Consider the following 16051-nt stretch of genomic DNA (forward strand, 5'->3'; position numbering starts at 1 on the left):
GAAGAGGCCCTTGAGATCTAGGGGGAAAATTAGGCAGCCAGGACAACTCAGCTGCCAAACACTTCACAGGGAGAGCAGGGAAAGTTCCTTGTTTCAGCTGAATTACCCACCAGGATTTTGTCCAGCAGTGTTCAGCTGCAGTTAGGTTGTACTCTAGAGGAGCTGGCCATGGGGTTTGGTTTGCTCTTGGTGCCCGTACACACTGATGGTGGGGAATATACTTTGGACACGAGACCTCCAGCTCTGTATAATCTGAGCTCTTCCTCCCAGGAGGGACTGCTCCCCTCTGTTTGGTGCAGAGACCCCTTTCCTGGCCTTGAGTATCACCCTCCAACCTGCTTCACCTCTGCACAGTACCAGCAGCTCAGAAGTGCCTCAGTTCCTGGAAACGTTGTTGGAGGACCAACCATGATGGCCAAGGTGATTTATTTTTCCAGTGCTACACTCCTAAATCAAGCTGTACATCAGGGGCTGAATTACCTGACCACCAGCGAGAGCCATCCCTGCCAGGCCCAAGGACGCCGATTTACACTCGTCCTCTCCACGGTCTGCGTCGGGGGCTGAGATGGACAATCTCAGGCAGAGCAGCAGGCAGCAACACAGAGGTGGTGCCACAGGGCCAGAGCTGGGTTAATGGGCATCTTCTGGGAGCACCTGGGCTAGTTCTACACTGATTGCCTGTGAAGAGCTCTTGGGCCCGCCCTGCCGAGCAGGTACGCTGCACTTCTTCAGGCAAGCCTACTTGGAGCCCAGCCGGTGGCTGGAGCAGAGTTCGGAGGAGCCGCAGCATCCCTCCAAAGGCTCTGTGCTCCTCCTCACCACCGTGCCCAGCCAGAGGCACATTTCCCAGCCTGCCCACACAGCAACTTTTGGCAGCATGCGATTATAAGGGAAGAGGGGGTGCGTGTGTGTGGAGAAGCCTGTTTCTGATCTCATTCCTTGAGCAAGGAAATATCAATGACTCCTACGTCCCGGCTGTTCCTCATTGTGGGAAATGCCTTTCAGCTTTTAAGCTATTCTTTCTTTTTCCCCAGCCCATGGGATGCTTCCTAGCCTTCTCTTAGTCATTAGCACACTAACTCCAAAATTGTGTATAAAGTGAGAGGCAGGTCAACAGGAAAAAGTACCGCTAGTCCTGTTTCTCTCTTCCTCGCCAAGCATCTTTAACAAATGTCATTTGTTTAACCCCGACACCCCATTTAGCTGTGCTGCTTCAGAAGTCAGTGCCAGAGGTTACCTGGGAGTTGCACACAAGTTAACCTGCCTAAAACCAGAAGAAACTTCCATGCTTTTAATCAAAGCCTTAATGCAAAGGTAGAGATAAAACACACGATGCCCCACAGGGAACAATGCCCAGCAATTTATCTTACATAAGCTTTCACGGGAACATTATTTTCAGTAAACCTCAGTGTAATGAGTCATCATCTCTGCTGTAATTAACTTCCATAATGAACAAGAAGATTAGCAGCAGGATTATGGGGGATGAGAATAAATATGGGTTTAAATTGGATAAATCTGGGAAGTAAAAAGCAGCTTGTGAGCATTCAGTCTTCTGCAGTGAAACCAATTCTCTTGTAATGCAATTTGCATATCCTTTTCCCTTTTTTCCTTTCTGATCATTAAAGCCCAAACTAATTTTAGTTTTCATCATTTATATTGCCAGTTTGTATCATTTTCCTGCCTTCCTTTTCAGTCATTGTTGAACAATACAGGACTGCTCTTTTCTCCCCACAGACGCTGTAGGTTTTTCCGCTGCTTTTCTGCTAGCGCTGTATTGCGTTTGTTAACTGGAATGGGAGCGATTTGTTTGCAAGATCAACTACTTCCTCCCCCCTTTTTATTGAAGGTTTACTAAATATGCTGGCTGACCTTCAAAATAAGCCCAGAGCCCCTTCCACACCCAGGAGATTGTACATGTTTAATATTATAGCAAGTAAACGGCTGTAAATGCTGGAGGGTTCCGATGCACACTAGCTGTGTTCACAACTGAATGCTTGCTTCTTCTGCAAAATAGCGGGGTAGGAGAAAGAAGGGGGAAGACACAGCTGCAGGGTGGGCAGCCTGTTCAATTTGAAAGCATAACAAGCCTTACTTTTACCAGTCTGGGCTCTTTTAGCCACCAAGGTGGTACACAGTATACCTGCCTCCCCAGGAAGGTTGTTCTCATTATCAGTTTAATTTGGGTCAGCTACTGAGACCTTCTTATTTGTGTTCATGCATTTGTGCTTCTCAGCAAGCACCCACATTAGCCCTGAGCTCCAAGTGAATCTCCTGCTGTCTCCCCAGCACCTCTAAAGCTTTACAACAACTCACTGGATGCTTCGCAGAAGGAGGCCGTCTCCTTCTCACTGGCACAGAGGGAGCTTGCCATTGTCCATGGACCACCTGGCACAGGGAAGACCACAACTCTAGTGGAGATCATCTTGCAAGCTGTACAGCAAGGCCTGAAAGTGAGTACAAGTGGCAGGACTGGAGTGACAGTGCTCACTTTGGTTTATTTTGCAAACTCACTGGGCTTCGTGGCAGCTGGAGCAGATTCGGCAGCAGCTGTGCTACAGCAGAGTGAGAGTTGCCCTGCAAGGACCAGGGAGTTTCCCCTACCAGCCGAAACTGGGTGCAAATAGAAGCTTTAATGCTCAGGTTTGCTATTTATTGAAGATCCTGCCCTAGTGCTTCAAAGCAAGGGGAGAATTGCCTTTGGTGTCTGGAGGCTGGGGACATGTCAGTGGTTTCTTCCCAATAGATGTGTTGGTCTCCCTCTCCCTGCTGAGCATCTTCCTGCTCGGACACTGTTGCTCCAGTGTTCTGCTGTCCTCAGCAGTAACAAGCACTTGGTTTCTCCCTTGCAGGTCCTGTGCTGCGCCCCTTCCAACGTTGCAGTGGATAACCTGGTGGAAAGGCTGGCTGGCTACAAAGCCCGCATCCTGCGGCTCGGGCACCCTGCTCGCCTGCTGGAGCCCATCCAGCAGCATTCCTTGGATGCAGTCTTGGCCCGTGGTGACAGCGCCCAGATAGTGGCAGATATCAGGAAGGACATCGACCAGGCCTTTGTATGTATCCCTGCAACACGCCTCACGTATGGTACCCGAATGCCAGCTCTCTAGGTTAGCCATATCTGATCTGCTAGCCAGGCAAGCTACTCTGTCCCTAAAACTAAAGAACAACTCTGCCACTTCTTGCATGTTCTTAGGAGATAGCCAGGTGCTCTGGGCTGCCCCAAAATCAGTGGGTAGAGGCAAGTCACAGTGACTAGTCCCAACGTGAGCCACGGCTGAACCTAGCGTTTGTGGGTTCAGGGCACCGCGAGCCCACAGCAATGCTCCCAGTCTGGATCTCACCGTGTACAGGCAGGGGTGAAACACTGCTGGGTGTGAGCCTCTCTGGTCAGTCAGCAGCAGAAAGGCCACTTCAGGGGAGAGGAAAGGTAAAAACAGCATAGTGCCGTGGAGTGACAGTAGGAGATGCATATGGCCTGGATTCATCCCACTTACTCCAACTGGGAGGAATTTGCCTGGCCTTGGAAGGGAGGAACTGGGGTGCAGGCCTGCCAGTTTTAGAGGTGAGGAAGGCTTCCAGGCCAAAAAGAGCGCCTCTTCACCAGGGCCTGAGCCCCCTTGCTGACCTGCCACACCAGTGCTCCTCTTCATCTGCTGCAGGTGCTGAGGGCAAACTCCTCCTACCCAAATTCCTCATTGAGGTGGCAAAATCAGTTATTACTGCTGCATGGGGAGATGCTGCAGTGCCCTGCTCTCCAGATTATCTGTCTGACATTGTTGATGCAGTCCTCTTCACCAGAGAGTGAGGAAATGAATTAATGATATGAATGTTTCTCTAACGAGATGTCTGACTGTCCTGACACTCCCTCCCACTCTCAGCCACCTCAAGTAGAAAGCAGAGTACACTATAAAAATGCATCCTTAAGTTCTTCTTTCACAACCTAATTTTCCTAAACTTAATTTACAAAGTAGCTCTTACTTGAGATGATAGGTTTTGATACTAATTAGGTTTTTTCCTCCCCTTTCTGGTGGCATTATTGTCCAGGAGTCTTTTTGCAGATGTATCCAGCTCAACAGAGATCCTGTCTTGATCAGAGGCAGGGGGGCATCTTCATACCCCTGCACACGTACTGTGTCTCAGTTGCCCAAGTCCGTTGCCCTGCCCTTTGTAAAGCACTGCACGTTTACTTTTTTAAATTATGCAGACCAGACATGGCTGCTTTCAGCTCCATGAGCTGCAGCCACCACTATGGCAGCAGCTCATTCCCCCAAAGAGGGTCATGCATCACCCAGTGTTTGTTGCTGAGCAGCTGGGGAGGTCATTTGGCAGGCAAGTTGTTGCACATGATGTAAAGGAAGGAGAGGGCACCTGAGGGCTGGGTAAAGCCCTTGTAGCTGAGTTCACAAAAGGGGATGTACTGATCTGCTGGGATGGAGGCCTGGTTGTACTCACAGCTCTACACTGAGTCTTTTTTACTTCTTAATTCATTTTGCCTCTTTGTCACCAGTGGTTAATTTTCCCTTTCCTATTCTTGGGAGGCATTTTGAAAAGCAAGAGCAGGTTTTATTTCACTGTTGATTTTCCATAGCAAAAGGGAAGTTAGGGAGAAAGCAAAGCTTCAGCACTAAGGTCTCCATCTGCTTCCTCCCTAGAGGAGGGAGTAGCCAGCGATGGGAGGTAGGAACTGGCCACCAAGGCTTGTTCTGCCCTGACATACCAAACAAGTCCCAGGAGCTAACATACTGCTGCAGTTCAGCCTGCATAGCAATACTTTGGGCTGCCCCAATCGGGTCTGTCACAGAAGGTGCTTCTGACTCATCAGCATCTCTTCCTCTCTGGGCTGCAGAGCTCACCTCTGAGGTCCTGGCCCACCTTTCCCTCAGCTTGCCCCAGTTTCTCCCCTGCTTGCCTTGTAATAATTTCTTCCTTTGTCCACTCCACATTTTGGTTCTTCTCACTGCTTTCCTTCACCACTCTCCCCACCCACGGAAGAACTAGCAATATAAATGAAAACCCACACTCTCTTTGCAAACTTTCTACCCCTTTGTGTCTCCTTCCCTCACCTGTTCAGACTTCCAGCTTTCCAGGCCATCAGCTTCTGGGTGCTCTTTTGCAGCAACAAGGGTGCAGCCCCACAGCAGGAAAGGCAGCTCAGGTCCAGCGATGCAGAGCAGGGTCAGCCAGCAGTCCAGAGCACCAGACAGGTCTGGAGCAGGGAGGAAGAGGCAATCAACCCAGGGAGAAAGCCAGACCCAGGACACAAAGCATATAGCTCAAGGCAGGAGCAAGGTCTGGCCCTTAAATGCAGCTCCCAGACCAATGAGTGGGTGGGTGGGGCCCAAAGGAGGCAGGCCAGGACAATTAGAGCCTGCTGGCACCCCCAGAGCCCTAACGAGGAGTTGGGGATCCAGGCTCACGGTGTGCCAGGCACCGGCCCTGTGGCTGCCTCGACCTGTGCTCTTACCCTGACCGGGCTCTGCTCCCTCAGCTGCTTTCAGAGCCCAGAGTCAGTCGGGTGTTTGGATCTTAACGTCACCAGCCGACGTCAGGGAACAGTTGCTGTTGTTAATGTACTAACTAGATCTTTTTAGCAGAACAGACATTAAACTTTGCCCTACCGGCACCATCAGTTTTGCTCTCTAATCTTCCTCTGTTTCTCGCAGAGAGGAAGTGGATGCTGATCTGCTTTGTCCCTTCAGCTCAATGAGTATCAGGCCTGGCACCCACCCTGGCCTTTTAGATCGAGCTGGGAAAAGACTCCTGTGTGATCACGATATCTGCGTATCTGCCTGTGATCCCTCCCCTGTAACTTCTGAGCCCGTCAGCCAATTTTGGCTGTACTTGACAGACATGTAGAGGTCTCACAGGTATTAAATACCTACAAGTTTAACCAAAACAGGAGGCTGAGTAGAGGAGTGAGGCACGTGAATGTCGTTCCTAGGGGAAAGGCTGCACTATGAGCTGAACCATGGTACACACTGGAGAATCCATCTGTACAGAGGCTGATTATAGGAACCATCAGGTCTTATTGGTTTGGCTGCTTATCAAAGCTTCTGTCTGCAGCTTTTTCAGCTTTCTCAAGTCATCAGCCTTGCCTCCAAGGCAATAATCCAAATTCCCATCTGAGAGTGTGGGTAGCTTTCCCAGGGTGACTTGCAGTGAACGATAGCTCGGCTGTTGTCTCATAGCTGCTGGGCTGTAGCTGGGGAAGCGCTAGCAACCAGTGGCAATGATTTGATGTGTCAGATATATTTAATAGGCATTGCTAAAAAAAGCCATGAGCTGTCTAGATATTGCTCTGACTCACTTACAGCAACTCAGAGACACCTTTGTAAAAATGCAAAGCTGCTGCTTTGGCTGGACATGGTGCAGTGAACTTGGGGAGCCCTCCTGCTTCAAGGTCACTTGGAGCCAGAGGGTGCCTGCTTCCCCCGAGCAACGGAGCAGAATGAGATAGGAAGTCCCAGTTCCTCACCCAGCAAAGGCACAAGACCTTCTTCCCATTAAACCTAATCACCATTACATATTACTCCCTGCTCTGCACCCAGATGCTTTGGCTGGTGCATGGTCTCGCCCGTCGGATGGACTGAAGCCTCTGACCTTCTCCCTGCTGATCTTTGGGGCACTGGGAAAGCGCAGGGCAGAGCAGGAAGGGCTGAACAGAGGATTTAAGGACAGGGAGTTACTCTTCAACACTTTATGCTTACAATTCAAGACTATCAAAATGTGCAGCCAGAGGAGTTTAAACATGGACCAGCTAAGTCTGAGACATCGCTGTCTGGACCCTGAGTGATGGTGTTACTCCTGATGCTCCCTCATGGTCTGATGGGCAGCGATATTCTTGTTTTGCTGCTTCATGCTCAGAGCTTGGGGTTTTATTGATATAGTTCATCTTTTGCATAGACAAAAATACTCTCTATGCTTCAAGCAACACTGATGGTGGAAGGGGCTTTCTGGCAGGGAGAGGGAGGAGACACCAGGGTTTCGTGGGGCTGATTGTGATGAGTCAATATATCACGGTGGACATACAGAAGCCGTGCTGTATCGAGGTTCTTTGGTTATTTGAGAAGCTGAACATATCCCTAGGACTAGAAACAGTTTGTTCTATCTTGATTTTTCTATTTTATAGGCAAAAACTAAAAAGGCTCAAGACAAGGGAGAGCGGAGCCATTTTCTCAGTGAGATTAAGGCACTGAGAAAGGAGCTGAAGGAACGAGAAGAAACTGCCATGGCTGCAGCCCTTACCCATGCCAGTGTTATCCTTGCTACGAATACAGGTGCGAGATCCTCTTTTTCTTTGCGGTATTCTACCTCACTTGCCAGGACTCACGTAAACCACATGCCCTGCAATGCAGCATCCTGCCGGGATAAGAAGGAGGGTTAGTCTTTCTGCTCTAAGCTCCTGGGAGTTCAGGCAGGTTTGCCGCAAGCTCTCAAACTCCTCCGCAGTGGGATTCTCCTGCTTACACTCTGGCACGTGAGGTTGTTGTTTTCCAAAGAATACGGGTCTAGAAGGGCCTTTGGTGTGAGCCAGCCTGGCCCATCTTTGTTAGTTCTGAGTAGGAGCTGAGCTTTCAGTGAGTAAACAAGTTCTATTGGAGGTGTGCAATCTGCTTATTGATTTCATCAGTCACATGGAATCGCTTTCCAGCTTGGATAATTTCCATGACTGATGGAATACAGCACATGTTTCCATAGCCTGGGCTCAGCCTGCATGTATTTGGTTAGCTCTGTAAGTCACCCAAGCAGTGTAAACAGCTTGGGATTTAGGGAACAGTTCCGGGTGCGGGTCAGGCAGTGCGTGCAGGCACATCCACCTCTACAGGCAGGACAGTAACACCCTTGTGATCGAAGGGGAACATCAGCGCTTAAAGGTTAATACGTGTTAAAGTGCTTTTCCAGATCAGATGGATAATACTCCAAGGCCCACGTGTAATCTTCAGATTTGGCTGCTCAGGGATTATTTGCTGAAGGGAAACATCAATAATTTTAGGTCACAAAAAAGAGCCTTATGGGGCATTCATAGATTACTAGTGTGAAGGTTAAAGGAAAGAAAAATCATTCTGGTGCATTATTTGCTGGGAATTGGCCTCTCACTTCTTTTAACTTTGCCTGAAAAAACAGGAAGAGGTTTCCTTTTGTCAGTAAAAGTGATATTTTGTGCTCACTATGGTGTTGATCAGATGTGATTTTCTCCTGGGACACGGGGCTTGCCAGCTTGTGCGGAGATCTGTGCAATTCTGCTTCAGCGAAAGGTGGTGGACCGACAAGGGGGTTGGATTTTGTGTTTTCCTCAGTTAAACGGTCTTGGTATTTGTCTGAAACCACATAGTTTGATGGGAAGAATTATTTATGCAAGCCAAACTGCTCTGTTGCTAGGTTCAGCAGAGAGAGAATTTAATCATGGCAACACACAGGGACACCAGTGACCTTTAGTTAATGGGAGTTCGATAAATTCAAGTCAAGCTGCAAGGCTGTAAGGGAGGAAAACCATCTGCACAGCTGCATGCCATGCTGGTACAGTCTTTTTTAGATAGAGAGAACCTTTCTGCTTGTTTCTTTTCCTTCCACCGTCAGCATGGCAAAATTGCCAAAGTCAAGCTCAAGCTATATGCCTCTTGTTCCAGAGTTGATTCATATAGGCTGGAAAAATTTTAAAGGAAAACACGGTGCCTCGGTTGACAAGCTGTAAGATGCGAACTGAAGTAAAGCTGTAGAGGCAGCAGGATTTAGAGCGGCAAAGCAAAATCACCCCTAATCAGAGCTGCTTTCAGAGCTGTGCTGCAATAGCACAGGAGCTTTTGAAAACCACTTCTGTGAACACTGTGAATAGCAATCTCCTTGTCTGGCATGCTGACTTCTTCATCCTCCTCTCCTCCTTTTGCATCCCTTTTTCTTATGAATCGCAATGGTATTTTTGATGCCTCTGAAATTCACAGTTCTGATCAATGTGTGGATCAGTATGGGTTCATGTCTGGATTGTAGCAGGACCTGTGTAAGGGTTATTTGGCTGATGTTACATGTAAAAAAAACAGCCCTCGCCGTGGCTGTCCGATTCGAGTCTCCTGTGCTTTCCCTTCTCCTGCTGCCACGAGGAAGGGGAGATTAGCACAGCTGGGTCAGCAGGGCAGAGGAGTCGGGCCTCAACTGACCCTTCCCTCTGGGGTGTGCCTCGGTGTATCAGGCAAGGCGACTCTCAAGCCCGTCATCCTTTCCGTTTTGGTTGGTGAGAAGTTTTGTTTGCGTTTGAGGGCAGAAGGGAAGTGCGTGTTCATTAGCGCTTTTGCTCTGCTCCTGCTCTGGGTGAAGTATTCGAGCATATTGTTCTGTTTGTCATCTGGGTTTCACTGTAGTTTTCAAAGATACTTGGAAGCTTTTGGGCCCAGCTGCCAGGGCAAAAAAGGACAAACAGAAATTGGCAAAAACAATTCTGCCATGTATGTATAAATGTGTAAGTATTTGGCATGGACTACAGAGCTGAATTTCTAAATCTCTGCAAAGAAGCATTCTTTTACCTGCCTCCCTCAGTCACAATTAAAGCATGTGTGGTTTGTTTTAATAACAGGTTGCTTGCTCTTCTGTGCTTCCCTGCTAAGCTGTGCACTTCTCCCTTGATTAGGTGCTTCCTCTGATGGCCCACTGAAGCTGCTTCCCGAAAACCACTTTGATCTGGTGGTGATAGATGAGTGTGCTCAGGCCCTGGAAGCCAGCTGCTGGATACCTCTGCTGAAGGCTCGGAAGTGCATCCTGGCCGGGGATCACAAACAGCTCCCCCCCACCATCATCTCTCACAAGTAAGGAGCGGTTCGCGGTGTTGGGTCCTCTTGTTGTTTATGCAGCCAAGTGCTTCTGAATGCCTCAAGTGTCAAGACATTTCATGGATGTGGGTTGTTTGTTGGTATACCCCAAGAGCTGGGTTTGTCACACTGCCAGAATTAGGTCAGAGCTGTTTTACTGATAGCCACTGCTTAAAGTGTAACATGGCTCCACCTGAGCAGGCTTTCTTATTGCATGAGGACGTGACGGTTGGTCATTTCACCTGCCACTGACCATGCCACATGACAGCAAAGCGCGTGTGGTCAGCATGGCGCTGGAGTCGCCTTCTGTGCTGATGAGTGCTGCTGGGCAACTGCTCCGGGCTTGCAAGGGTTTTGAGTTTGCAAACGGGGAGAACGGTCTGCCAGGCAGCCTTCGGCCCTGCTCTGGAGTTGCCGGGAATTCTCAAAGGCACGTGTACCTTGCCTGTGAGGCTCTCATCCGTGTGGGAGCAGAGACGTGGCCTGCAGGAGCCCGTGCATTGGATCGAGTTTTGTAGGAACAACCTTAGGTGGGTTACCTGGTAGAGCTGCTAAAGCAAACCTCAGAAACAGAAGGTGATTCTGTCCCAGACCATGGCTGTTTGCAGTGGGAATACTTGCTCAGTGACAGGGAGCTGCCTGCCTCTGAAACACTGCTGTGCTCATTTCACAGAGGTCCTTTAAGCTGCATCAGGGACACGATCCAGCAGCTGGAGTCCCAGACTCCCTCGAGATTGCCTTTTGCCCTTGTCGCACATTTACTTGGGAGCTGCGTGCCCACAGTGGAGAGGATCCTCTGCAGAAAAAGCAGGGCAGACAGGGAGGGTGAGCGCAGCGAGGCAGGAAGAACAGGCAGAAACTCTTGCCGAACGGTGTTTCAGGGAGATCTATCGCACTGGGAACGTCAGAGGTAGCACTGCAGCATCAAGAAACAGGTCTGCTTGTAAAGCCTTTGTAACGATGTGGGGACCTTCCACTCGCTGCTGACATAAACGGCAGAAGAGCAGCGTGAAACCAGAGGGTACTGCCCTGGGTGGTACTGCTGTGGGACTGAGGGTTGCTTTCTGCATGCTTGTCTGCACCCTTCCCCCAGTCACCTAAAACACGCCCCAGCTCCAAAGAATTCAATGTGTTGAGCTTGCGTTGTTTGCTTTGGCTTTTCTCTTTAGTGAGGAGGAGTACTTAAGCTGTGCACTACTATTGGCTTACTCAAAATGGCGTACATTTTGAAAAATGTTCTTCCTGAGAGACGTGTCATCAGCAGAGATGGTTTTTTGATTCTGCTTGCTTACCAGCACTGTGTTTGAATTCTTTGTTTTCTCTGTTACGCAAAGTCATTTTCAGAGTGGTTAGAAAAGTTGTCCAAAAACCAGTTTGAAACAATCACATCGGCCATTCACACTACTACAATGGTAAGCAAACAGAAGGTGAACAAAACAGAGATACAAATTCAGGTTTCACTGACCAGCATTTGAATATAAACTTTAAAATGTTTGTTTGTAAGAAAGATGATCTGTTTTTCTACATGAGGTTTCCTTGCGCCTGGCAAGAAGGGTGGCCTGCTTTACCTTTACTCTTTGCTGACTGCAGGTTCTGTAGAACGAATTCAGGCTCATCCCCAGTTTAATCCAAGTCTTCTCTTCCCTTTATTAGATTCTGCTTCTGTGGTTATTCATTTAACAGATTAATATGGGAGTTGGCCCACCACGATGCTGTGTTATCACACATGCCACAGCGATTGTAAAACCTCACGATACCTACAACATGTGTAATAAGAACAATTAGTTTGTGGAGAAGATCTGTGGCTACTGTAAATTGCCTGTGCTTCGAGGGGGATTCTCCAAATAGTACTGGGGAGCCTTCGAGTAGTTTAAAATGTAGACATGTGTGTGTTTATCTAGCTCTGGATCTGGAATTACTGAACTGTCATTGTGCAGAAGCAGAGAAATAGGGCTGACTTCATAAACTTTCTCTCCTGCTTCCAAAACAAAATGAGCAAGATACATATCTATAATCTCACTTGAATTTTGCACAAGGGAAATGAAAAATCCAAGGGAGGCAGCGGCTCCCAGCAGGTGGCTAAGAGGTGATGCAAGTAATGTTAAGGCACTGTGTCATCTTCTCATTTTACCGTTATCAGAGGCACAAATGCTTCTTGTTTTGCTGATCTTGGCAGGTGATAGGCACACTCCTCCACTGTCTGGCGGAGGTATCTGGGCTGGTGAACCACAAAAAGCCCATCCAGAACCCCCCTCCCCTTCTTGTCTCGCCGTTTATTTACTGTGAGTTTGCAGGCTGTGTCTCTGTGCCTGCAAACTGGGAATAAATCATTTCACCTCCACGCAGAAGCCAAATGGCTAGCCAAGGCTGGGGAGAGGCTGTAACCTGTGCTGGGCCGACAGATGTTACTGGCCTAGGGTGGGAAGGAGCAGTCAGGGGCTAGTTGGGGGCTAGAGCCTCACTTGGTTATGTTAGTAGGGAGTTGGCTTAATCTGGAGTCAGATAGCAAAGCTATTCCCAGTAGAGAAGAGCTCCTTGCCTGATCTGCAGGGTACTTTTTTGGAGTAAGTATCTGGTTACTAGCAAGAAGAAATTTGCAGTTTGGCCCTTCTAATTTCAAGGTTATCATTCTTTTCTTTAAGTGATGCGTAAGGCTCGTCTTCTCCACCAGAGAAACTGTGTGGTAGCTGCACGATGCCCCAGTCTTTGTGCTGCCCTTGGCCAGCAGGATTCATCTTGACTGCCAGCCTGAGCACTGGCTCTGGTTTGAGACCTTCACCCCTCTCTGCTTGTGCCAGTAAGTTGTTCCGAATTACGAATAAACGGAGAAGAGGGAGTTGGATGCCCTTCCTCTGCTTGTCCTGCTGCTTGTGGAAGTGCGCTTGTTCTTATCTCAGGCTCCTGCCACAGCAATGCTGATTTACATGATCAGAAGCTTTAGGTGGAGGAAAACGCTCACCAGTCACTGTGCTCCCAAGACAGCAGCTACGTGCTTGCGAGGCAGACAGGGCTGCCCAGCCCCAGGAACAGAGCCTAAAGACTTATTTTTCCCAAGACCGTCAGATTAAGGGCAAAGCATAGTAGAAATACCAACTCTGTTACTCTGGGTGAACAGGCGAAACGCTTAACTGATGGCAGTTTTGGCCTCTCTTTGAAATGAAGCAGATTTTCTTCAGAAGTGCTCCAAAAGTGTTACGCCACCTGCCCAGCTGCTTTCTTCTGCTCTGTCACGATGACTGATGCCAGGAGCCTTGCTGGTGCTGCATCGTGGAGTCAACAGCAAAAAGCTCCTCACTGGTAGGCCCCATCTGCTGGGGATCTCCTGGATCTCTTCAGGGCCCTGCTTGAGGAGTTGTGCTTTTCTGTGCCTGTTTTGAGTTCATTTGGCTTTGCAGTGGAAAGCTGCCACTAGTTTGCATCTCTCCTGTGGTCACGGGTGATCATAATGTCCTCTGTGTCCAGCAGAAACACTGGCTTGCTCCTTAGATCCTATGGGTATGACCTGGACCAAGCTCTTTGTCCTTGCTGTTCCCATTGTTTTTCTTTAAAAGGAGCTTGACAGTTTTCTTGTGCATTTTGCATGTTTTCTTTCCATGTTTTTAAAATCCCAGCTGCACACAGAACTGGCCTTTGTAAAATGAAGAGAGAGTGTGGGCAGAAGTCAGATCTTCTGGCTCTTCAACCGTGGCAGGGTCACCAACTGTGCAGGGAAGTCAGTTTTAGGTCAGCTCCCATCTCTTGTGGGGTAGTCACTCTTGGATGAGAAACCTTAGGGATGTTTAAACACTGTGTCACTCTGTGCCCTTCCTAAAGTTCAATAGATTTAAAATAGAGCAGAGAGGATGTGTGTCTGAATCAATAGTGTTAACAGATCTATATCTTAGCCTGGCTTACCAGTAAATTATGATTTGAAAAACTTGCTACATGAAACAGAATTATTGCCCAAGGCATCAGCAGGTCCATGACCCAGGTGCTGGTCAGACAAGGCACCAGTCACCTGAGCTCAGCCTCACAGACACTTGCCTTTTGGAAGATAAAGTGCAAAGAGCCAAGCTGACTTCAGCTTACTTGGAAGCATTAGGGGCTGTGCTCTCAAATGCTGCCGCTCTCCAGGCAAGTCTCTCTGGTTTAAAGGCAGAGCTGCTACGATGCTGCTGCTGTGCCAGCCGGTCCTCTCTCAGTTCCCCGAGTAAGTCTCGACACCTATTAGCTGACGTGAAGCAAATCCGTCAAAGTGTGAAAGTCTGGGAAGGCTTCAGCTCCATAAAAATAGGTAACAAAGCGGGACCTGAGTTTGCTCTTGCACTCAGGGGAAAGCCATCATATGAGCTCAGAGTCGTGGCCACACAGGAGGCAACTGGAGAAAACCCAGCTTTCTGGCTTTATTATTGAAGTATGTTAGTTTAGCGCTGGAAGATTCCAGCTAATAGCCTGTTGTATCTAATGAGAGACAGTCCCTGTTGTGATGTGAATAAAGAGCATGAAGGAGGAGGAAGGATTACTCTCCTCATTTCATTCCACATCATACAGGAAACCTTTGGGGGCTTCTAGGACTGAGCAAGATGTCTTGAACCCCAGCCGGGTGTTTGCCTGAGAGTCCGTCTTTCCTATCTTTCCCCTCACTTCTAAAGGCGGACATCTTGTTAAGTAAAATTATTCAAAATTGGGTATTTTCAAGCTTTGCCCATTGCTCAGGTGGCCGACTGCTGGAAGACTGAGAATGCAGGAGAACAAGTGGAAAATGAAGCTCATTGAGCTATTTACGGCTTTACCTTTCATCTCAGTGGGAGCCCTTAGTAGCAGCCCCCCGGTGTTAACTGCAGATGGGCACACTGGTAGGTATTGGCTGCACGTACAGAAATTCGAGTGGGTGCTCATCAGGCAGGCACGGATCTGGAGTCTTCCTCTCTAGTCCTCGCCTCTGGGAATAGCAAAATTTCCCACTCCTCTTTCCAGATTACCAGCGTGTCCCTCAACTCTGCTGGCTCTGTAGAGCAGAGGGCTCTTGGGCACACCAGTCGAATATGCAAAGGGTTTAAATAGCACAGTGCAGGGTGTTTGTTCCATAGAAACAACCTGGGATAAAACGTGTTATCCTGGTAGAAAGCAAAACTGCCTAGTGCTGCAAGAAAAGAGTTTCTGTCTTCCAAGCTCTGCTGTTGTCTAGTGAACCCCCAGCCAGCTTGCGATGGAGATGATGTGCAGTGAGGTCCAGCTGCAGCCTCCTAACGAAATGCAAAAGCTAATGAATTTTGATCAATTAGAACAACTTATTTTGAGAAATCCAATTACTTTTCAGATAAATGCTGTAAAAAATTACTAGCTCTTTTCCTTACAGATCTGAACTCTGGCCTTGTTTTTAATTGCTGCCCCAGTAAAAGCATTTGCTTTATCGAACGGGGCATATAATGCAACTTTGCTCTTTAGAGCACCGTCCCCCTGCATGATACAAATAGAGCAGACGCTGGAGAGCACTGCTTTGCACTTTTCACAGTCCCTCAGGCTGTGAGATGCAGCACAAAGGCAGATTCCTTCTATCTCCATCTTGTTAGGTACTTCCAGAGATCTAGTTAAGGCACCGAATCGCCTGCCAGCTCCTCTGCGGTTAATGGAAAACGCTAAGCTATTTCCAGGGATGATTCATGCAGAGGACTCAAACCCTTCCACCCACCTTCCCCTTCTCCTCCATTGATGACAGCAGACCTGAAGTGTGTGGACCCCTATTTTTGGGACCTCAGTGAAGGGTCTAAAGTTAGCCGGGATGAATCTGGGCTGACAGAAGGGTCGTCTGTTACTACAGTATGTGAAGTCAGTCCTGCTTTAGCAGGGAGCCTCTGTTAAACGGGAATACTTTGGTCCTTTGTAGGAGCCGTACGGCCAGTGCCATCAGACAGCCAGGCTTCCACACAGCTTGTGCTCAACTCGAGGAGCCGGGCCCTGTCTGGTATAACTACCTTCTTGGGATCTGCTTTTTCCTCCATGGATTCAGCCTTTATCACTTGTTGTCATCAGGCTTTTTTCCACTTGAGGCCAAGGGAGTTTTGGTGGGGAGTCTGAAGGGTGCTCCTCTTTCTGGCTTTTTGACATACCCGAGTTATCTCAGGATGCAGAGGGCACCCACACAGGCACCTTACTCTACACACTCACCTAGCTCCTGTCCATCGGGGCACATTTCTCTGAAAGACCTCCCAGTGACGGCCAATGCCAGTCCCAGCTGTTCCCCTCTCGGCAGCCCGCTCCAAAGCCCGTGGACATCA

General features: G+C 48.7%; 1 protein-coding gene across 1 annotated transcript in view; it reads left to right on the plus strand.

Moving 5' to 3' along the window:
• IGHMBP2 (immunoglobulin mu DNA binding protein 2) overlaps nt 1-16051 on the plus strand; it is a 43730-nt gene that overhangs the window by 9980 nt on the left and 17699 nt on the right. Inside the window, exons 5-8 of the mRNA XM_075755655.1 lie at nt 2287-2450; nt 2850-3050; nt 7127-7274; nt 9617-9791. Coding sequence (XP_075611770.1) covers nt 2287-2450; nt 2850-3050; nt 7127-7274; nt 9617-9791 — 688 coding nt within the window. The remainder of the gene's footprint in view (nt 1-2286; nt 2451-2849; nt 3051-7126; nt 7275-9616; nt 9792-16051) is intronic.

Source organism: Balearica regulorum, chromosome 5, assembly GCF_011004875.1.
Source record: "Balearica regulorum gibbericeps isolate bBalReg1 chromosome 5, bBalReg1.pri, whole genome shotgun sequence".
In the NCBI taxonomy this organism is placed as follows: Eukaryota; Metazoa; Chordata; class Aves; order Gruiformes; family Gruidae; genus Balearica; species Balearica regulorum.